The sequence below is a fragment of the Micropterus salmoides genome, unplaced genomic scaffold (genome assembly GCF_014851395.1).
Source record: "Micropterus salmoides isolate LMB-PRFRI ecotype aquatic unplaced genomic scaffold, ASM1485139v1 Ms_hic_scaffold_2, whole genome shotgun sequence".
In the NCBI taxonomy this organism is placed as follows: domain Eukaryota; kingdom Metazoa; phylum Chordata; class Actinopteri; order Centrarchiformes; family Centrarchidae; genus Micropterus; species Micropterus salmoides.
The window spans coordinates 52,947,763-52,968,338 of record NW_024041150.1 but is presented as its reverse complement, the minus strand read 5'-3'; the positions used below and the strand labels follow the sequence as shown (position 1 = coordinate 52,968,338).

The window sequence follows — 20,576 nt, the reverse complement described above, 5'->3', positions numbered from 1 at the left end:
GTTACACAGATTCCCATCTCAGCTGGGGCGTCAGGTTTGAGATGACTGCGGCCGACTTGATAGTCTAACGTGAGCTGCATGCAGCTGCAGGGATATAAAACACGTCGGGCACATTCAGCCTCCTGTAGAGTGCGTGAGCTCAGAACAAGGACTGATCAGGCAAAAGTTTGTTCCCACTTCGAGAAAATCAACTGCGGCCGGCAGACTCAGACCTTTCATAAGTCCAGCGTGCATAACATTAAGTCAGACACACCTGATGATTTAACTTCAGCTGAAGGATTCAATTTATAACTTCACTGAACACAATGAAAACAACAACCACAGCCAGCAGGCAGACTGCAGACGGTCTCTTTCTAGTTGTTTTGCATCTCTGACATCATTTAGCACGTCTCTGTAGCCATGTGGTGTCTCTTCTTAGACTGCGTTCAGACTCCAGCCAAAGTGTTTCCAGTTCGGATCTGAGGCCCCTTTCACATGTGGTCCAAGTCAGATCCAGGTCAGATTGTTTGAACTGTGACTTCAGCCTGGTCACTCAGATGGGGGTTTAATGCGACTTTCCCCGTCAGGAAACCAGGAGAGGGTGATGAAATACGGGAAGGTTACCAAGTAGGAGCTAACCAGAGGTTGTGGCGCCTTGTTTACTTCTGCACAACAGCGTGTGACGTCGTGTCACTTTCAGGCCGTGAACACTTCAGTCTGATATGGGCCACATTTAAACTAATATGTCATCTGTCAATCAAATACATCGGAGCATTAAGGCAGCCGTACAAGCTTTCTTGTTCTCAGAGTACAACACTGTCTTAATGTTCTGCTTGTAAGACATTTCAAATATAGTGAAGGGTAGTTTAAAGCTACGGAGGCCCGTAAGGACCAAATAGCCAACGAGGTACAGCACAAACAGTGGAGATTGACAGCTGCTGTTTGTCCTGAATTTTGTCCTTGAGGGCTGAAAATACCACAGCTATCTGAAATAGAGGATTTGTGTGTGTTGTAGGTCTGCGTGGATCTCTCTCCAGGTTACAGCTGGATTACGTGGACATCGTCTTCGCCAACAGGAGTGACATCAACGCACCGATGGAGGGTCAGACACACGCACACATAGCAAACAACGATCATCTCAACCTAGCAGCCCTTCAGCGATCCTCTAAAAGTTCTCTTGTACTTGACAGACTAATATTATTATGTGATATTTCTAAGATTAAATTAAGTAAATTACAGGCGCTGACTCAGTGGAACAAACTTGCAGGAGTTTGTTTTTGTTCTTTTCATTAACATGTAAAGAAACAACTTTTCCAGCGTGGTTTAATAAAGTTTTATAATTCAAAATGTGTCTCAGTCCCTCCTCCCTGTCTAAGGAGAGACACGGCGCTGTCATTAACACCTTTGCTGTCACACAATTTAAGCACAATGCATGATGGTACATACGTCTTGGTCAGTGACCACCGTCTGTAAACTAATTTTCACAATGCATGATGGGATTTCTTTGAGTCAAATATATAGATTTTAAAAATTCAGGCATCGTTACAAAATGGTGAGCTCACTTTAAAGTGAGCAGTGAGCGTTTTTCCTGTTTGTGTTTACAGAAGTCGTTCGTGCGATGACCTTTGTGATCGATCAGGGCCTCGCCATGTACTGGGGAACGTCACGCTGGAACGCCGTGGAGATCATGGTAGGACAGAACACACAACCACAGCAGAAACACAGTAGAAATACAGTAGAAACAGAGTAGAACATCAATAGAACCTCTGCAGAAACACAGTAGAAAGAGATTAAAAATACAGTAGAACCTCAGCAGAAAAACAGTAGAAATACAGTAGAGGCAGAGTAGAACCTCTGCAGAACCTCTGCAGAAACACAGTAGAAAGAGATTAAAAACACAGTAGAACCTCAGTAGAACCTCAGTAGAACCTCAGCAGAAAAATAGTATAAATAAAGTAGAGACAGAGTAGAACCTCGGCAGAACCTCTGCAGAAACACAGTAGAAACAGATTAAAAACACAGTAGAACCTCCGCAGAAAAACTGTAGAAACAGAATAGAACATCAGTAGACCCTCTGCAGAAACAGATCAGAAACACAGTAGAAACAAAGTAGAACCTCTGCAGAAACACAGTAGAAAAAGAGTAGAAACAGAATAGAACATCAGTAGAACCTCGGCAGAAACACAGCAGACCCTCTGCAGAAACACAGTAGAACCTCAGTAGAACCTCGGCAGAAAAACTGTAGAAATACAGTAGAAACAAGTAGAACCTCTGCAGAAACAGAGTAGAACATCAGTAGACCCTCTGCAGAAACACAGTAGAAACAAAGTAGAACCTCTGCAGAAACACAGTAGAAAAAGAGTAGAAACAGAATAGAACATCAGTAGAACCTCTGCAGAAACACAGTAGAAAGAGAGTAGAACATCAGTAAAACACAGCAAACAGTAAAAAAAAATAGTAGAAACAGAATAGAACATCAGTAAAACCTCTGCAGAAACACAGCAAACTGTAGAAAAAAAGAGTAGAAACAGAATAGAACCTAAGTAGAATCACAGTAGCGTTGTTACAAGTGTGTGTAATTAAAAACTGTGAGAGACCTTCAGACGGGGCCAGGGGCCTAACGGGCCCTCACTCGCACACTTTATAGTGTTGGATGTGACTTAAACTTCCTTCAGTTATAATCTTTAATGAAACACTGACTACAGTAAATAATAAATAAATACAAATACAATCATAAAACAATCCCACAGCTGGGTAACATCAACACGTGCTGATGACCTTCAGAGCTTCTTACTAAGGCCTCCTATGTTTGTGAATATGATCTTTGCTCTTATCCAGCCTGGGTCCAGGTGCTATCAACATTATGTGAGATTCCTAAAAGGCTCCTTTGCCTCTCGTTCAGAAGTCTAATTAATTCCTTCATCCTAACTTCCCCTACGGCCCATTAGCAGCACTGCCTGACTGGCCGGGTGGGTGAGTTCTTACAAACTGTGAAGGTCGCAGCCTGAGAAAAACAACGACAGGCTGATAGCAAAAAGACTGCAGTGTACTTTTAAAGGTATCATAGACATGTTGTACAGTTTTATTTTATTGTACAAATGTTCTCTGTCTCTCTGTCTCACCTGTCTCACCTGTCTCACCTGTCTCATGTCAGGAGGCGTACTCTGTGGCCCGGCAGTTTAACCTGGTTCCTCCGGTGTGTGAACAGTCCGAGTATCATTACTTCCAGAGAGACAAAGTGGAGCTGCACCTGCCTGAACTTTACCACAAGATAGGTACAAAATACATGTTAGAGGTACAAAGTACACACGTGTTAGAGGTACAAAGTACACACATGTTAGTACTATGAGTATCCTGGTTGTTTTATGGTTACTCGGAGTATTCAGGATAGTATTTAGGGCGTCACTAGAACTTTGCACAATGAACATTTTTCATGTGAAACTTCACATTTAAATAAAAGGAGTCCACTTTCTTAAAATTATAAGTTAGGTATTTAATTGAAATAGGGCGATGATAGGTGGTTGTTACTAGAGTACTGTAGTTTCTAGGGTGTCTCTACATTGTTGGCCAGTAATATTTTGTTGGTTTTTATATTCGCTCATCAGTGTGGTTGCCATTTTTTTCTTGTCGTTGTTTTATGGTGTTTTATTAATAATTACTGCTTTTTATAGATATAGTGTTTTCTTAGTGGTGTTGGTGTTAAGTTTCTATTGTTTTATCTCTGATATATTATAAATGCAGTTGTCATGTGTGTAAACCAGACAGCATTTCTGTTGAGCTAGGCTAACAGTTCCCCCCTGCTTCCAGTCTTTGTGCTAAGCTAAGCTAAGCTAAGCTAAGCTAAGCTAAGCCAACCCATTCTCACTCCCGACTCGTCACATATGGACGCTTGATTAAAACCCCTCGGCATCGCTAGCTAACAGCCTGGGTACCCTTTAGTGTTTTTCAACGTTTAGGGCTCGGCAGTTAAGTTAGCAACAACAAATATGCAAAATCTGGACTTTAAAATAAAAGTACTTCACAACGTTGTGAAACTTCGCCATTTGGTTAGGATCAGGCACCAAGAGTACTTGGTGAGGTTTAGGAAAAGATCAGGGTTGGGGTTAAAATGTCTGTTACGTAAGTCAGTTAATTTACGTAAGTTAAGTTACATTACTAACTACTAAATTACGCAAACTACGTAACCTATGTAAAAATAAAATACAATGTAAATAAAAATATTTAATTTAGACTTTTTGTTTCACATGGGAAACGAACACCGTTATCCATCCATCGCAACCACCTCCTCACTCTTTCCTGTTACACCTCATATACCAACCTTTCCTCAGCGAGTTGCTAACTGACGCTAACGGGTCTTGACCCTGTGTCAATGAGTGATGAGTTGGGAGTGAGAACAAAAGGATTGCATCTTTTACTGTGTCTTTAAATAAGACGGTGAGACCCAGCTGAGGTCTGTGGGGACAGCAGCTGTTCAGGTCCAGGTCTAAATATAGGTCGGGTTAAATGAAGTGGCTCAACATGAGGTCTGTGTGTCCGTCAGGTGTCGGAGCCATGACCTGGTCTCCGTTAGCCTGCGGCCTGCTGACGGGGAAGTACAACGAGGGAGTCCCCGAGAGCTCCAGAGCCGCCATGAAGGTCCTCACACACACACACACACACACCACAATAATCAGTGGTGCACAAACATCATCCATCTGCAGGCCTGCAGGATGAGAGACCATCTGTTACCGTGCTGATCAATACGCTGTGTGTGTGTGTGTGTGTGTGTGTCTGCAGGGGTATGCGTGGCTGAAGGAGCGTCTCTGCAGTGATGAGGGGAAGAAGCAGCTCAGTAAAATCAAAGAGCTCCACCTGCTGGCCGACAGGCTGAAGTGCACTGCTGCTCAGCTGGCTATAGGTACACCAACCGTCTGTTTGACTTCCTGTGTGACTTCCTGTCTGTGGCTCTTAGCTCCATGCCCATTGGTTCCTGGTGAAGATGTAATTCATGTTTAAAAAGTCCTCAAACAGCTGTTCTCTGTAGTTTCTATCAGACAAACAGGAGGAAGTAGTGCATCTCTTGGGTGTTTGGGACAACGGGAGTCAAAATAAACTACCGTGTGTGTGTTCATGGTGATGAAGGAACATGTGACCCAGTGCAGCGGTGAGGCTCACTGAGAGGTTTAATGGTTTCTATGGTTCAGAGTAAGAAGAGGTATCAGGCTGAGAGAGACGGGCAGGGTTAAAGACGTGTTCACTGCTGGCTTTGGTCTGAACAAAATATCATCAGGCTCCCACTTTGATTATTTTTTTGATTAAACTTTAAACTGTTTTTTCTCGTCTGCTGATGACGTCTTTAAACGATTTACTGTTCATAATGTCAGTTTAACAATACATCCTGAAAGTTCTCACGTGAGCTTTTGAACTTCTGTTTCAGTAACTCAAAAGTTTGATTTTCAGATTTTCTAAAGAACGTCCTGATTTCCTGTCTCAACTGTTTGCTGTGCTGATCTTTCTTTCTCTCTCAGCTTGGTGTCTACGTAGTGAAGGTGTCAGCTCGGTTCTTCTGGGAGTGTCCAACACAGAGCAGCTGCTGGAGAACCTCGGTTCTATCAGGGTAACAGAGTGTTACTGAAACAGACATTGTGTGTGTGGCCATGCAGTCGATCCAAACCCAAGATTGGTGGTTCAAAACCACCAATAAAAACTCTTCTCTCTTTTTGATTAGTAAAACTTTTTGATTAGTAAAACTTTTTGACTAGTAAAAAGTAAAAAGACTTGTAAAACTTTTTGACTTGTAAAAAGTAAAAAGACTTTGACTTGTAAAATTATTTGACTTGTAAAACTTTTTGACTAGTAAAAGTTTTGACTTGTAAAAAGTAAAAAAACTTTGACTTGTAAAATTTTTTGACTTGTAAAACTTTTTGACTTGTAAAACTTTGACTTGTAAAAAGTAAAAAGACTTTGACTTGTAAAATTTTTGACTTGTAAAACTTTTTGACTTGTAAAAAGTAAAAAGACTTTGACTTGTAAAATTTTTTGACTTGTAAAACTTTTTGACTAGTAAAAGTTTTGGCTTGTAAAACTTTTTTGACATTGTGGACCATGAAGTCAATCCAAACCATTGATGGGTCAAGGCCACTAATTAAAACTCATCCCTCGACCGTTTTTGACTCACAAAACTTTTTGATTTGCAATCAAAGGGGATGGATTTGCAATCAAAGCTTTAAGAGGACTGCTTATTTTTAATTACAAACATAATTTTCTATTTCAGTGTGAGAAATATGCTCGCAAAACAGTTTTTTTTAAAACACACAAAAATACTTTCATATCATTAAAATTAATATTAAAAAAAAGATAAAGATACCAATGCATTGTTATTTGTGTTTCCTCTGTGTTTATTTTAATCAAATGAAAAACAAATGACCCAGCTTTTTGTCTTTAAAAACTGGATGAATAGTTTTTTATTGTGATATGAGGTCTTCACGCCACATTAAAAATGACAACACAGGAAAGTATGTGAAGGTGTGAACACGAAAAATACCTGAAAAATAAATACATGTAACAACATGTATTTAGCTTTTTTCTTTGTTTGATTTGTATTATTTTGAATCTGCATAATTATCTGATTACATTGAAGTTTAAAATGTATAAAAACAATAAATTGCATCCTTGTTGGTTGTTTCACATCACACAACATTTTCTTATCTTTCCTCAGTCAGGGACATGAACTTTGTCAGACTGATCACTTCAGACAGCAGGTTCATTAATGATCGATTATCAGAACCTGATAATCTAAATTATTGTTATTATTTTGTAACAGTCAACTTTAAACAACAAACCAGCAGACAAACTACCTCAACCTGTCAGATACTTTGATTTGTTTGTCAGAGAGAAAGTTTGTAGGAAACATTTCAGTCAGACCTTCATGCATCGAAACGTCTTTACAATTAATCAATCAAGTGAAGTCACCTGAAACAATCAGATTTTCATTATATGAAAAAAGAAACATCCCTTAAATGAGACCAACAGCATGTTGTAAAGATCAGTATTATAGATAGGTAGATATATTAAAGACTTTCTCTTCCTGTTTTTCAGGTTCTGTCTCAGCTGACTCCGCCCCTCATTGCAGAGATGGACGCGTTACTCGGCAACAAGCCGCGAAACGGAAAGAAGGAGGCAAGGAGCTGAGGAGGAGAAGGAGAAAGACAAAGTAATAAAATGATCAGAAAACTGAGAGTACAAGAAGAAAGGATGAACTCTGAGGAGACAAGGAAGGAGATAAGGGAATAAGGAAGAAGACAAGGACACAAGGAAGGACATCTGGAATAATAAACAATATTTATTCTTCAGGGACGACCACATCTTTGTCCTTGTGGAGAAGGAGACAGCAGAGAGACTTCGGTTCCTTCAGATGATCAGAAAAATATCAGAAATATTTATTCTTATATTAATCCTGAGACTCCGGCAAAGAACCACCATCTGAAGCCATCAATAATCATAATCCTCAGGCTGCTGGATTATGAACGTTTTTTTTAAAGTTTATCCATGAGCGCATGTTAGAGTTTAGTCTCATGATTACAGTTCAATACGCATCCAATAATCGATAATTAATCAGATTCAAAGAAGAAAAAGGCAGCTGTCTTTCTGTACGAGGCTCTGAACTCTCCTGTATTCTCTGACTGCAGTATATTTACTATAAACTATAAATCTATATTTTATGAATGTAGTTCCTGTAGTCTTTAGATTCAGGCCCAGTGGTGCTCAACCTGAGGGGTTTGGACCTTTTAGCGGTCATCAACTCGTCACACAAATCCGTGATTCATGTTGAAAGTTGGAAATTATTTCTTTCCAACACATTCTCACTCATTACATATGGACACTTGGTCAAGACCCCTTGAGCCCTGGGGTTGGTTTTTGACATGTAGGGCTCCGTGGTCAAGTTAACCACTAAAACTACTAAGTTAGGTTTAGGAAAAGATCATGTTTTGGGTTAAAATTACTTACTTGCTTGACATCACTTATGCATGTCAAGTAAAGTTATTTGCGTATTTAACACATTCAATGTCGACTTCTTGTTGCACATGAGAAACGAACACCGGCCTTCTGGATGAAAGTCCGGTTTCTGGCCCACCGCTCACCCCAACCACCTCCTTACTCAGACTTATATATACTTATTATATTAAATATCCTATACCTACCTAGTGTACAAAAATGACGCTACCGGTCTTCACCCAGTGTTACACAAAGAATGAGAACGGGTTGTTCTTTAATTTCCTGTGAAGCATATATAAAATGTTTTACTTTTTATTTTAATTAAACTCACATAGCCATGAAATTCTGCCTGTCCATCAGGTTGAGGTCACTGATCGCCGAGCCCCGAATGAAACCACATGACTATTACCATGACTACGGGCTGACAAGGTTGATCTGGTTGGTCACATGGTTTCATTGAGATTCCTTCACTATTAAACCCTTTCTGCTCCTCCTAATGTAAACAATACCACTGCAGAATGCTAATAAAGTTATTCACATCAAATTAGTGTCTGGCTGCGTTTGTAGGGGTTTCACCACCCAAGCTGGAAGACCCGCTGGGAGGGCTTTGCAATAGTCGAGGCGAGAGATAACCATGGCCTGTACCAGAAGGTGGGTGGCATAATGAGTGAGGTAGAGCCTGATTGTTATTATGATACATAGAGCAAAGCGGCACGTCCAAGACACACCACCCTGGTTGGAGTGATGGTTGAGGAGTCAATTTGTAGTTTGATGTTGCGGTGAATAGATTGCTTGCCTGGAAGGACCAAGCGTTCAGTCTTATAGAGGTTTTGTTGAAGGTAGCAAGCCTTCATCCATGCAGATATGTCAGAGGATCCGCGCCGAGACCGTGGGGTCGTCTGGTGGGAAGGATATGTAGAGTTGCATATCGTCTGCGTAGCAGTGGTAAGAGAAGCCGTGAAAACGAATGATCGGCGCCAGTGAGGCGGTGTAATTTGAGAAGAGAAGAGGCCTTAGCACTGAGCCTTGGGGAATCCCTGTGGTGAGGCAGTGGGAATGCCCCAAGAGGTAGGATTTCAACCACAGGAATGCTTTGCCGAGATGCTCCTGGCTGAGAGTGCGGATAGCAGGATCATGTGGTTGACTGTGTCAAAGGCAGCTGATAAGTCAAGCAGGATAAGAACTGAGGATTGGGCTGCAACTTTAGCTGACCTTGGGGCTTTTGTTACAGACAACAGAGCCATTTCAGTAGAGTGGCCACTCTTAAAACCAGACTGATTGGGAGGTTATTTTGTCTGCCCGTTCGATAGCTTTGGGTAGAAATGGTAGAAGTGAGAAGCCTGGAGGAGATGTGTGATGTGTGATTGTGTGTCACAGTTTTATTCCAACCTTTTCCCACCCTCCTCTCTGTCTCTGCTAGGCCTACAGTAGCATCCTCCATCACAGCAATGGTCCTAGAAGACCAGGGGTGTCTGGCTGAACTGATTCCAGTAGCCTCTTAGTTCATGAACACAGTATAGGATGTGAACGCTGCAGCAGAATGTTTTCCTACACACTACCTCTCAACATTGAAATTCACATGAATACAAACAAGTAATAACAGCACAAAAGGTAACAGAATATGTACCTAGCAAAAAACTATGAAGAGTAACTGTAGCTATACTATGTATTAATACATTTATTTATTTTGCTGACGTTTTTATCCAAAGTGACTTACAATTGCTAATTATGTCAGAGGTCTCTGCCTCACGCCTCTGGAGCAACTAAGGGTTAAGTGTCTTGCTCAAGGACACATTGGTAGATGTGTCACAGTGGGGGATTGAACCCTGTTCTCTCACCATCACCACCCATAGCTATACGCTAATTTGTGTGTGGGTGTTTTTGTGTACCAACATAATTTCACGTATTTAAATGTTTAAATATGATTTCAAATGATGAATGATGTGAATTAAAATCAAAATACTAAAGTTGCAAGTGCATTCATGTGTGTGTCTTAAGGATATATGTGTCAGAGTTATCTGGGTGTGTTTGACACAGGTTCCTCCTATCCTAAGGGTTAATAATAATTAACCACAATATTAAGAAACTGGCAGCATCTGTGTCGAGGTGTGTCTCTCTCTCTGCTGTCTTACTGTCTCCACTGCACTTGACTCTGCTGCAGCTGAGCTGTCTGCACTGAGTTCAGCAACACTCTAGTTTTGAACAGATGAACATACAATTCAGACAAACTAGAACAAAAGCATGCTACTATTATAAAACCTCATATAGCTATTGCATATAAGTAAGTAATCCTGTAATAGAAGCCATCCTACCTATGGATTAATTACCTGCATATATTTACATTTTACTCATTTAGCTGACACTTTTATCCAAAGCGACTTACAATTCCTATACATGTCAGAGGTCGCACGCCTCTGGAGCAACGAGGGGTTAATATCTTGCTCAGGGACACAATGGTGGATGTCTCACAGTGGGAATTGAACCCAGGTCTCCCACACCAAAGACAAGCATCTTATCTATGCGCCATCACCATCATCATTCAATGTTTTATTTTATTAAAACATTGATATACAATGTATGACTAGGCTACTTGTGTACAGATGTCTGCAGGAGTGGATGGCTATTATAGGTTGTTTTTTAGAGAGCTAGAGCTAATTAGCAGAAAACCATTGTCAACCACTTATCCTGGAGCCAATCCCAGCTGACATTGGGCGAAAGGTGGGGTACACTCTGGACAGGTCGCCAGTCCATCGCAGGGCCACACATAGACAGACCACCACTCACACTCACACCTGAGGACACCAATCAACCTAGTAGGCCGCATGTCTTTGGATGGTGGGAGGAAGCCAGAGAACCTGGAGAGAACCCACGCAGACACTGGGAGAACATGCAAACTAAACACAGAAAGGCCCGGACGACTGGGGTTCAAACTCAGGACCTTCTTGCTGTGAGGCGACAGTGCTTACCACTAGGCCGCCGTGCTGTCCTCATAGCTACATAATAGTCTCTTGATTTAACGTTTCAACATTACTCAGAACATAAAGACAGAATAGCTGTACTGAAATGTTACTGCTGCGTTTTTTTCTGCTGTTGTTGCTGGAGTCGTCTGCTGCGTTGGCTGGAAAAAAAAGTACCAGATAACAGGAAGAAATTTTCCCCGATGGAAAACCAAAAATGGTGAGTAGAGTCGAGGCGAGTCGAGCTGGTACCATTCGGTGGAAAAGGGGCATATTATCAGTGGAACCCACCCTAATTCTCGCCTTTGAGGCTTTGAGACTTTCATTAAATGTGTAGGATGTTTCTGCAGCATTCTGCATGCAGCGGCACAATGACAATCTTCTCCCATTGTGTTACAACAGGGAAGCCTCACTCTGATGTTTCCCTCTGAGTTAGAAGTGTTTGTAGTCCTGGCTTCATTGTCAGAGGGTTCTCCGATGCTGGATCTCCTCCTCCTCCTTTTTGTTTTGTGAGCTGTTGTTGGTTTTTTGGACATTTCTTGAAAATCATAACAAAACTAAACAATCAGAGAGAAGAGTGAAAAACCTATTGCCAGTACAGTCGGGATGTTTCGAGCTGTAAAAGAGAGCAGAAATCAGCAGGTGAGACTGAACACCGAGGCAGCAACACATTCTCACTCCCGACTCGTCACATATTGATGCTTGGTCATAGCTCTTTGGCGTCGCTTTTACACGTTTAAGTCTCCATGGTCAACGCTTAGCAACAACAAATATGCAACGTCCGGTTAGACTTTCAAAATAAAACGCTAGCGTTGTTAAATATAATTGGTAAGTAAGTAAGTAAGTAACATTTATTTAATATAGCACCTTTCACAAAATAACAGTGATAATAAAAGCAACAATAAAACAGTGGAGCAATCTGACAATTATACATAAGCATCAAACATTATACAAGGCATAAATCAATATAATCAGTGTATTTGCGTATATTTAACATATTAAATGATCAAATTTAAGGTTTAGACAACTGAAGTACTTGGTTGAGGTCAGGAAAAGATCATGGTTTGGATTAAAATAACTACGTACATCAGTTTGCGTAAATATTAAAAAATATTTAACGTTGACTTTTTGTTTTACTCGGGACACAAACCCCGGTCTCTCGGTTCAAAGTCTGGGTTCTGGCCCTCCAACCACCTCCTAACTTTGTTCTGTTAAATATCATATACCTGCCTTTACCATCAAATACTGACGCTACAGGGCTTCCCCCACTGCCTTGAACTGAGGCGCTATAGGGATCCCAAGTGCGTTACAAACTGAGGCCGACGGGTTTTGACCATGTGTCCATATGTGACGAGTGGAGGAGTGAGAACGGGCTGGAGGCAGAAGTTTCTAGCACCGCACTGTGTTAGGAAGCATGGTTGTATAAAATAATTAGGAATGATGGAGAGTGTAGGAGCTCATACTTACATGACGTGCTGAAGGGAAACGTAGTATAGTATACAGTACTGACTGAGTATGTAGTACGCAGTATGTAGTACTGAGTATGTAGTACGTAGTATGTAGTACTGACTGAGGATGTAGTAGGCAGTATGCAGTACTGAGTATGTAGTACGTTGTATGCAGTACTGAGTATTTAGTAGGCAGTATGCAGTACTGAGTATGTAGTACGTTGTATGCAGTACTGAGTATTTAGTAGGCAGTATGCAGTACTAACTGAGTATGTAGTAGGCAGTATACAGTACTGACTGAGGATGTAGTAGGCAGTATGCAGTACTGAGTATGTAGTAGGCAGTATACAGTACTGACTGAGTATGTAGTAGGCAGTATGCAGTACTGAGTATGTAGTACGTAGTATGCAGTACTGAGTATGTAGTAGGCAGTATGCAGTACTAACTGAGGATGTAGTAGGCAGTATGCAGTACTGAGTATGTAGTATGCAGTATGCAGTACTGAGTATGTAGTACGTAGTATGCAGTACTGAGTATGTAGTAGGCAGTATGCAGTACTGAGTATGTAGTAGACAGAATGCAGTACTAACTGAGTATGTAGTAGGCAGTATGCAGTACTGAGTATGTAGTAGGCAGTATGCAGTACTAACTGAGTATGTAGTAGGCAGTATGCAGTACTGAGTATGTAGTAGGCAGTATGCAGTACTGAGTATGTAGTAGACAGAATGCAGTACTAACTGAGTATGTAGTAGACAGAATGCAGTACTAACTGAGTATGTAGTAGGCAGTATGCAGTACTGAGTATGTAGTACGCAGTATGCAGTACTGAGTATGTAGTAGGCAGTATGCAGTACTAACTGAGTATGTAGTAGGCAGTATGCAGTACTGAGTATGTAGTAGGCAGTATGCAGTGCTGAGTATGTAGAAGGCAGTATGCAGTACTGAGTATGTAGTACGCAGTATGCAGTACTGAGGATGTAGTAGGCAGTATGCAGTACTGAGTATGTAGTAGACAGAATGCAGTACTAACTGATTATGTAGTAGGCAGTATGCAGTACTGAGTATGTAGTAGGCAGTATGCAGTACTGAGTATGTAGTACGCAGTATGCAGTACTAACTGAGTATGTAGTAGGCAGTATGCAGTACTGAGTATGTAGTGGACAGAATGCAGTACTAACTGATTATGTAGTAGGCAGTATGCGGTACTGAGTATGTAGTATGCAGTATGCAGTACTGAGTATGTAGTAGGCAGTATGCAGTACTGAGGGTGTAGCAGGCAGTATGCAGTACTGAGTATGTAGCAGGCAGTATGCAGTACTGAGTATGTAGTACGCAGTAGGGCTGGGCGATATGGCCTAAAAATAAAATCTCTGATTTTATTTTTTTAATTCAATTTACGATTTTTTCCGATTTCCCCCCCTACTTAAGGAAAGCAATAAGTACAAACGACAGACTACTTAAAGCAAATTTTGCTTTTATTTAATCAAAAGCAAGACAAATGTAACCCCCATTTCTGGGATGAAGTAGCACCATTTTCTAAAGCATTAACATATATTAAAATCTGAGGAAAACTAGACAGTGACATTTTTCATTGTGTCTAGCCCAAACAATGCAACAACATACAGGGATACATGACATGAACATGCACATCTTACTCTTAGCAGAATTAAATTTTTCAAACCAAAAACAAAAAATATTCTCTTTTATTGCACTTTGCATAGAATTTTAAATAACAACCTAAAGAGGCAACACCTCTGTCTTGGGTAAAATAGTAATGTAAACAACGACCACATGTCGGTTGTTGCCGAATAAAAGGACAGCTCCCCCAGTTCTCTGCTGACTTTCTCTCGTGTAATGTTGTACAGCTTGGGCAAGGCGACTTCACTGAAGTACTTGCGGCTGGGTAGCTCATATCTGGGGTCTAACGTTTTAATCAAATTAATAAACCCCGTTTTTTACGGTATATATGGGTACCATGTCTTTGGCTATATGCAAAGCGACCGCTTCGGTGATTGTTCTCCACCGTGCCCCTTTCCTGTCATATGCGGTGCCTTGTGCAAAGGATTCGGCTACAGTTAGCTGTTTTTTAGCTCAGGTTTGTTGGTCAGTGCGGCTTTGTTCATCGCGGAGAGACTGGCATTTTTCATATTCGGCTGGATGTCTCTGTTTCAGGTGTTGGAATAGGTTTGTGGTGCTGCTGCCTTTCACTGCGATAGGCTTTAGGCAAATGTTGCAGCGTGGTGTCTGTTGTTCCACATCTGTTGCAGCAAACCCATACCAGTTCCAAACAACAGATGACTTTATTCCTTTCTTGGGAACAAACTTCCCGCTCTCACCGGTAGCCATTTTGTCGCTTGCTGTTGCTGTTTAGTGTATGATGTTGTCGCTATGGGAAACGAACACTACGGAAACCCCGGGGAGCCAAAAATGTGCTATTACACAAAAACTCGATTTACTTATTTTTTAAATCGCCCGCAACAAAAAATTCGAATTAATTCATTCAATCGATTTTTCGCCCAGGCCTAGTACGCAGTATGCAGTACTGAGTATGTAGTAGGCAGTATGCAGTACTGAGTATGTAGTACGCAGTATGCAGTACTGAGGATGTAGTAGGCAGTATGCAGTACTGAGTATGTAGTATGCAGTATGCAGTACTGAGTATGTAGTACGCATTATGCAGTACTGAGTATGTAGTACGCAGTATGCAGTACTGAGGATGTAGTATGCAGTATGCAGTACTGAGGATGTAGTAGGCAGTATGCAGTACTGAGTATGTAGTAGGCAGTATGCAGTACTGAGTATGTAGTACGCAGTATGCAGTACTGAGGATGTAGTAGGCAGTATGCAGTACTGAGTATGTAGTATGCAGTATGCAGTACTGAGTATGTAGTACGCATTATGCAGTACTGAGTATGTAGTACGCAGTATGCAGTACTGAGGATGTAGTATGCAGTATGCAGTACTGAGTATGTAGTAGGCAGTATGCAGTACTGAGTATGTAGTACGCAGTATGCAGTACTGAGGATGTAGTATGCAGTATGCAGTACTGAGTATGTAGTATGCAGTATGCAGTACTGAGTATGTAGTAGGCAGTATGCAGTACTGAGGATGTAGCAGGCAGTATGCAGTACTGAGTATGTAGCAGGCAGTATGCAGTACTGAGTATGTAGTACGCAGTATGCAGTACTGAGGATGTAGTACGCAGTATGCAGTACTGAGTATGTAGCAGGCAGTATGCAGTACTGAGTATGTAGTACGCAGTATGCAGTACTGAGTATGTAGTAGGCAGTATGCAGTACTGAGGGTGTAGTAGGCAGTATGCAGTACTGAGGATGTAGTACGCAGTATGCAGTACTGAGGGTGTAGTAGGCAGTATGCAGTACTGAGGATGTAGTACGCAGTATGTTAGTACTGAGTATGTAGTACGCAGTATGCAGTACTGAGTATGTAGTAGGCGGTATGCAGTACTGAGGATGTAGTACGCAGTATGTTAGTACTGAGTATGTAGTAGGCAGTATGCAGTACTGAGTATGTAGTAGACAGAATGCAGTACTGAGTATGTAGTACGCAGTATGCAGTACTGAGTATGTAGTAGACAGAATGCAGTACTGAGTATGTAGTACGCAGTATGCAGTACTGAGTATGTAGTACGCAGTATGCAGTACTGAGGATGTAATAGGCAGTATGCAGTACTGAGGATGTAGTAGGCAGTATGCAGTACTGAGGATGTAGTAGGCAGTATGCAGTACTGAGGATGTAGTAGGCAGTATGTTAGTACTGAGGATGTAGTACGCAGTATGTTAGTACTGAGTATGTAGTAGGCAGTATGCAGTACTGAGGATGTAGTAGGCAGTATGTTAGTACTGAGGATGTAGTAGGCAGTATGCAGTACTGAGGATGTAGTAGGCAGTATGCAGTACTGAGTATGTAGTACGCATTATGCAGTACTGAGGATGTAGTAGGCAGTATGCAGTACTGAGTATGTAGTGGACAGAATGCAGTACTAACTGATTATGTAGTAGGCAGTATGCAGTACTGAGTATGTAGTACGCAGTATGCAGTACTGAGGATGTAGCAGGCAGTATGCAGTACTGAGTATGTAGCAGGCAGTATGCAGTACTGAGTATGTAGTACGCAGTATGCAGTACTGAGTATGTAGTAGGCAGTATGCAGTACTGAGTATGTAGTACGCAGTATGCAGTACTGAGGATGTAGTAGGCAGTATGCAGTACTGAGTATGTAGTATGCAGTATGCAGTACTGAGTATGTAGTACGCATTATGCAGTCCTGAGGATGTAGTAGGCAGTATGCAGTACTGAGGATGTAGCAGGCAGTATGCAGTACTGAGTATGTAGTACGCAGTATGCAGTACTGAGGATGTAGTATGCAGTATGCAGTACTGAGTATGTAGTACGCAGTATGCAGTACTGAGGATGTAGTATGCAGTATGCAGTACTGAGGATGTAGTAGGCAGTATGTTAGTACTGAGGATGTAGTACGCAGTATGCAGTACTTAGGATGTAGTACGCAGTATGCAGTAATGAGGATGTAGTAGGCAGTATGTTAGTACTGAGGATGTGGTATGCAGTATGCAGTACTGAGGATGTGGTATGCAGTATGCAGTACTGAGGATGTAGTAGGCAGTATGTTAGTACTGAGGATGTAGTACGCAGTATGCAGTACTGAGGATGTAGTACGCAGTATGCAGTACTTAGTATGTAGTACGCAGTATGCAGTAGTGAGGATGTAGTAGGCAGTATGCAGTACTGAGGATGTAGTAGGCAGTATGCAGTACTGAGTATGTAGTAGGCAGTGTGCAGTACTGAGGATGTAGTAGGCAGTATGCAGTACTGAGGATGTAGTACGCAGTATGCAGTACTGAGGATGTAGTATGCAGTATGCAGTACTGAGTATGTAGCAGGCAGTATGCAGTACTGAGTATGTAGTACGCAGTATGCAGTACTGAGTATGTAGTAGGCAGTATGCAGTACTGAGGATGTAGTATGCAGTATGCAGTACTGAGTATGTAGTAGGCAGTATGCAGTACTGAGTATGTAGTACGCAGTATGCAGTACTGAGTATGTAGTAGGCAGTATGCAGTACTGAGGATGTAGTACGCAGTATGTTAGTACTGAGTATGTAGTACGCAGTATGCAGTACTGAGTATGTAGTACGCAGTATGCAGTACTGAGTATGTAGTAGGCGGTTTGCAGTACTGAGGATGTAGTACGCAGTATGTTAGTACTGAGTATGTAGTAGGCAGTATGCAGTACTGAGTATGTAGTAGACAGAATGCAGTACTGAGTATGTAGTACGCAGTATGCAGTACTGAGTATGTAGTAGACAGAATGCAGTACTGAGTATGTAGTACGCAGTATGCAGTACTGAGTATGTAGTAGACAGAAACAGTACTGAGTATGTAGTAGGCAGTATGCAGTACTGAGTATGTAGTAGGCAGTATGTTAGTACTGAGTATGTAGTAGGCAGTATGCAGTACTGAGTATGTAGTAGGCAGTATGCAGTACTGAGGATGTAGTAGGCAGTATGCAGTACTGAGTATGTAGTAGGCAGTATGCAGTACTGAGTATGTAGTAGGCAGTATGTTAGTACTGAGTATGTAGTAGGCAGTATGCAGTACTGAGTATGTAGTAGGCAGTATGTTAGTACTGAGTATGTAGTAGGCAGTATGCAGTACTGAGTATGTAGTAGGCAGTATGCAGTACTGAGGATGTAGTAGGCAGTATACAGTACTGAGTATGTAGTAGGCAGTATGCAGTACTGAGTATGTAGTAGGCAGTATGCAGTACTGACTATGTAGTAGGCAGTATGCAGTACTGAGTATGTAGAAGGCAGTATGCAGTACTGAGGATGTAGTAGGCAGTATGCAGTACTGAGTATGTAGTAGGCAGTATGCAGTACTGAGTATGTAGTACGCAGTATGCAGTACTGAGGATGTAGTAGGCAGTATGCAGTACTGAGTATGTAGTAGGCAGTATGTTAGTACTGAGTATGTAGTAGGCAGTATGCAGTACTGAGTATGTAGTAGGCAGTATGTTAGTACTGAGTATGTAGTACGCAGTATGCAGTACTGAGTATGTAGTAGGCAGTATGCAGTACTGAGTATGTAGTATGCAGTATGCAGTACTGAGGATGTAGTAGGCAGTATGCAGTACTGAGTATGTAGTACGCAGTATGCAGTACTGAGTATGTAGTAGGCAGTATGCAGTACTGAGGATGTAGTAGGCAGTATGCAGTACTGAGTATGTAGTACGCAGTATGCAGTACTGAGGATGTAGTAGGCAGTATGCAGTACTGAGTATGTAGTAGGCAGTATGCAGTACTGAGTATGTAGTATGCAGTATGCAGTACTGAGTATGTAGTAGGCAGTATGCAGTACTAAGTATGTAGTATGCAGTATGCAGTACTGAGTATGTAGTAGGCAGTATGCAGTACTGAGTATGTAGTAGGCAGTATGCAGTGCTGAGTATGTAGTAGTCAGTATGCAGTACTGAGTATGTAGTAGGCACCAACTCACCTGAGCCTGAAACCGTCAGCCTGATGATGCCGATGAGATCAGGTGTGTTTTTCTCTCCAACCCGACACTCGTATGTTCCAGAGTCGCTGACGATGACGTTCTTCAGAACAATAGAAGCGTCTCCGTCCTTCATCTGTGGATCTCTCAGCTCCACTCGACCCACGTAAGAGGAACGCTGGTAGTTCATGTGGAGACCGTCTCTGAGGAAGTAGACGAAGTAGTCGTCCTTCAGGTCCGATCTGCTCCACACTAACTGTGAGATGCAGGCTCCGCTGGGAGCCTGACAGCGAAGAGTGACGTCCTGTCCTGACGCCACTTTCACCTCCTGTGGGTCTGAACAGGAAGAAAACCAAGAATCACAAGTCTGATCCATAGTAGACAGGCTAGTATTAGTGGTATTAACAGACCTGCAAAAGCCCGTAACGTGCTCAGAATCCTGAAGTCTCAAAAGTAAATCTTTATGTCAATGAACACGTCAGCGCATCAAAATGACAAGTCCTCATGTCGTTGTTTACAACCAAGACAGTAAAATGTTGCCAATGTAACCGTGCACTCTCACAACTGAGGTTTCGATGACAAATTTCAGTACAACACATCAGTTTCACCAGTAGAAAGTATTCAGGATTCACAGTTACGCTGTTTCACAAAATGACAAAGTTAGAAGGATAAACATGGGAAACACCTGCTGAGGTTCCTGTCTGCCACAGATCCTCACAACAGACATGTAGAGAAAATCTGCTTGACAGATTATGACAGCTGTCCAGCCATTTTGCATGTTGTGACTTATGCAAGGAACAATTGGTTAGATGTTTCGGGGGGTCAGAAAGAGAACCAGTACTATACTTTGCGATCAGCATGACTGATCTGTGCAATGTACCAAAGCTACTGAAGAAAACTGTAACGTTGAAGAGAGATTTACTGAGGCAGCTTCTGCAGGAGGCCTGTTCAGTCTGTAGTAAAACTAAAACACAAACTGCACCAAGGTGTTTAAAATGCTTATGTTTATTTGTTTTTATTGCATATGCACGAGTTGGTTCAAGGCTTTGGTGTATGTCAACAGAACACCAGGATCTGGCCCAACCTTGATTAAAAACATTGTTTTGTACATATTCTTGATGCTTTTTTAGAGTTTTACATTTTGATGACTCACTCTGCTCTGCGGAAGCTTTCTCTTTCGTAATGATGAGAGATGTGCTTCCGGGGGGGGGGGGGATGGCAATGACTCAGTGATAAATGTACAACAACAAAAACACATCTTTATTAACTGATGTTGGTGAAACTGGATTATATTTGACAGAGAATAATATTTTCTGGTTTCCCCTCTGATGTCTCCTGCCTCAAAACGCAGAGATTTACTGCGACGATCGTAAAAGCGAGATCAGAGTTAGCTATAGCCGTTATATAAACAACGACTGATGCTTTTAGAAACAAAGAAGTCCAAAAGAACAGCGTTTACAAATGGATGGCTCTCCCAGAGCAATATTAGATTACTAATGCTGAGCTTATAGCCCTTTAAACGCCTATATCAAAGTGATCAGTGGACAGCCAGTATATAGCACCAACCCTACATCCTCTGTAGCACTCTAATACACTCACCTCCGAAGATGGACTCCAGAAACAACATAAAGCAGCATGTGAGAAAAGAGGTTTCCATGAAGGCTGCTGCGGTTGGTTCTGCTGTTC

General features: G+C 41.7%; 4 protein-coding genes across 6 annotated transcripts in view; 2 read left to right on the top strand and 2 right to left on the bottom strand.

The window, feature by feature from the left end:
* The window catches only part of LOC119912641 (voltage-gated potassium channel subunit beta-3-like), a 25,335-nt gene extending 16,565 nt beyond the window's left edge, over positions 1–8,770 (top strand). For both annotated transcript variants that reach the window (XM_038731926.1, XM_038731925.1), the window contains exons 8-14: positions 995–1,081; positions 1,584–1,669; positions 3,134–3,254; positions 4,520–4,614; positions 4,756–4,876; positions 5,487–5,575; positions 7,057–8,770. In XM_038731926.1, coding sequence (XP_038587854.1) covers positions 995–1,081; positions 1,584–1,669; positions 3,134–3,254; positions 4,520–4,614; positions 4,756–4,876; positions 5,487–5,575; positions 7,057–7,149 — 692 coding nt within the window. In that variant the 3' untranslated portion in view covers positions 7,150–8,770. The remainder of the gene's footprint in view (positions 1–994; positions 1,082–1,583; positions 1,670–3,133; positions 3,255–4,519; positions 4,615–4,755; positions 4,877–5,486; positions 5,576–7,056) is intronic.
* LOC119912609 overlaps positions 1–20,576 on the top strand; it is a 390,500-nt gene that overhangs the window by 122,546 nt on the left and 247,378 nt on the right. The gene's annotated exons all lie outside the window — the stretch shown is intronic.
* LOC119912627 (coxsackievirus and adenovirus receptor homolog) overlaps positions 1–20,576 on the bottom strand; it is a gene marked incomplete in the record, with an annotated part of 333,023 nt that overhangs the window by 214,349 nt on the left and 98,098 nt on the right.
* Positions 7,014–20,576, bottom strand: LOC119912722 (myelin protein P0-like). 2 transcript variants are annotated; one of them, XM_038732017.1, is made up of 3 exons: positions 20,490–20,575; positions 18,894–19,226; positions 7,014–7,145 (listed from the first exon to the last, which is right to left on the bottom strand). In XM_038732017.1, the coding sequence occupies exons 1-3, from the start codon at positions 20,545–20,547 to the stop codon at positions 7,102–7,104; spliced, it is 435 nt and encodes a 144-aa protein (XP_038587945.1). In that variant the 5' UTR covers positions 20,548–20,575; the 3' UTR covers positions 7,014–7,101. The 2 variants fall into 2 exon arrangements, with proteins under 2 accessions (XP_038587945.1, XP_038587944.1); XM_038732016.1 differs by lacking the exon at positions 7,014–7,145 and adding an exon at positions 11,234–11,526 and having other exon boundaries at positions 20,490–20,576.

What these genes read in the sequence shown, in the direction of transcription:
- LOC119912722 (XM_038732016.1), bottom strand. Translation starts at nt 20,547, where the DNA reads ATGGAAACCTCTTTTCTCACATGCTGCTTTATGTTGTTTCTGGAGTCC. An exon ending in TCTGGAGTCCATCTTCGGAG is followed by an intron (nt 19,227 to 20,489) that starts GTGAGTGTATTA and finishes CTTCCTGTTCAG; the next exon opens with ACCCACAGGAGGTGAAAGTG. An exon ending in GCTGACGGTTTCAGGCTCAG is followed by an intron (nt 11,527 to 18,893) that starts GTGAGTTGGTGC and finishes TCTCTTTTACAG; the next exon opens with CTCGAAACATCCCGACTGTA.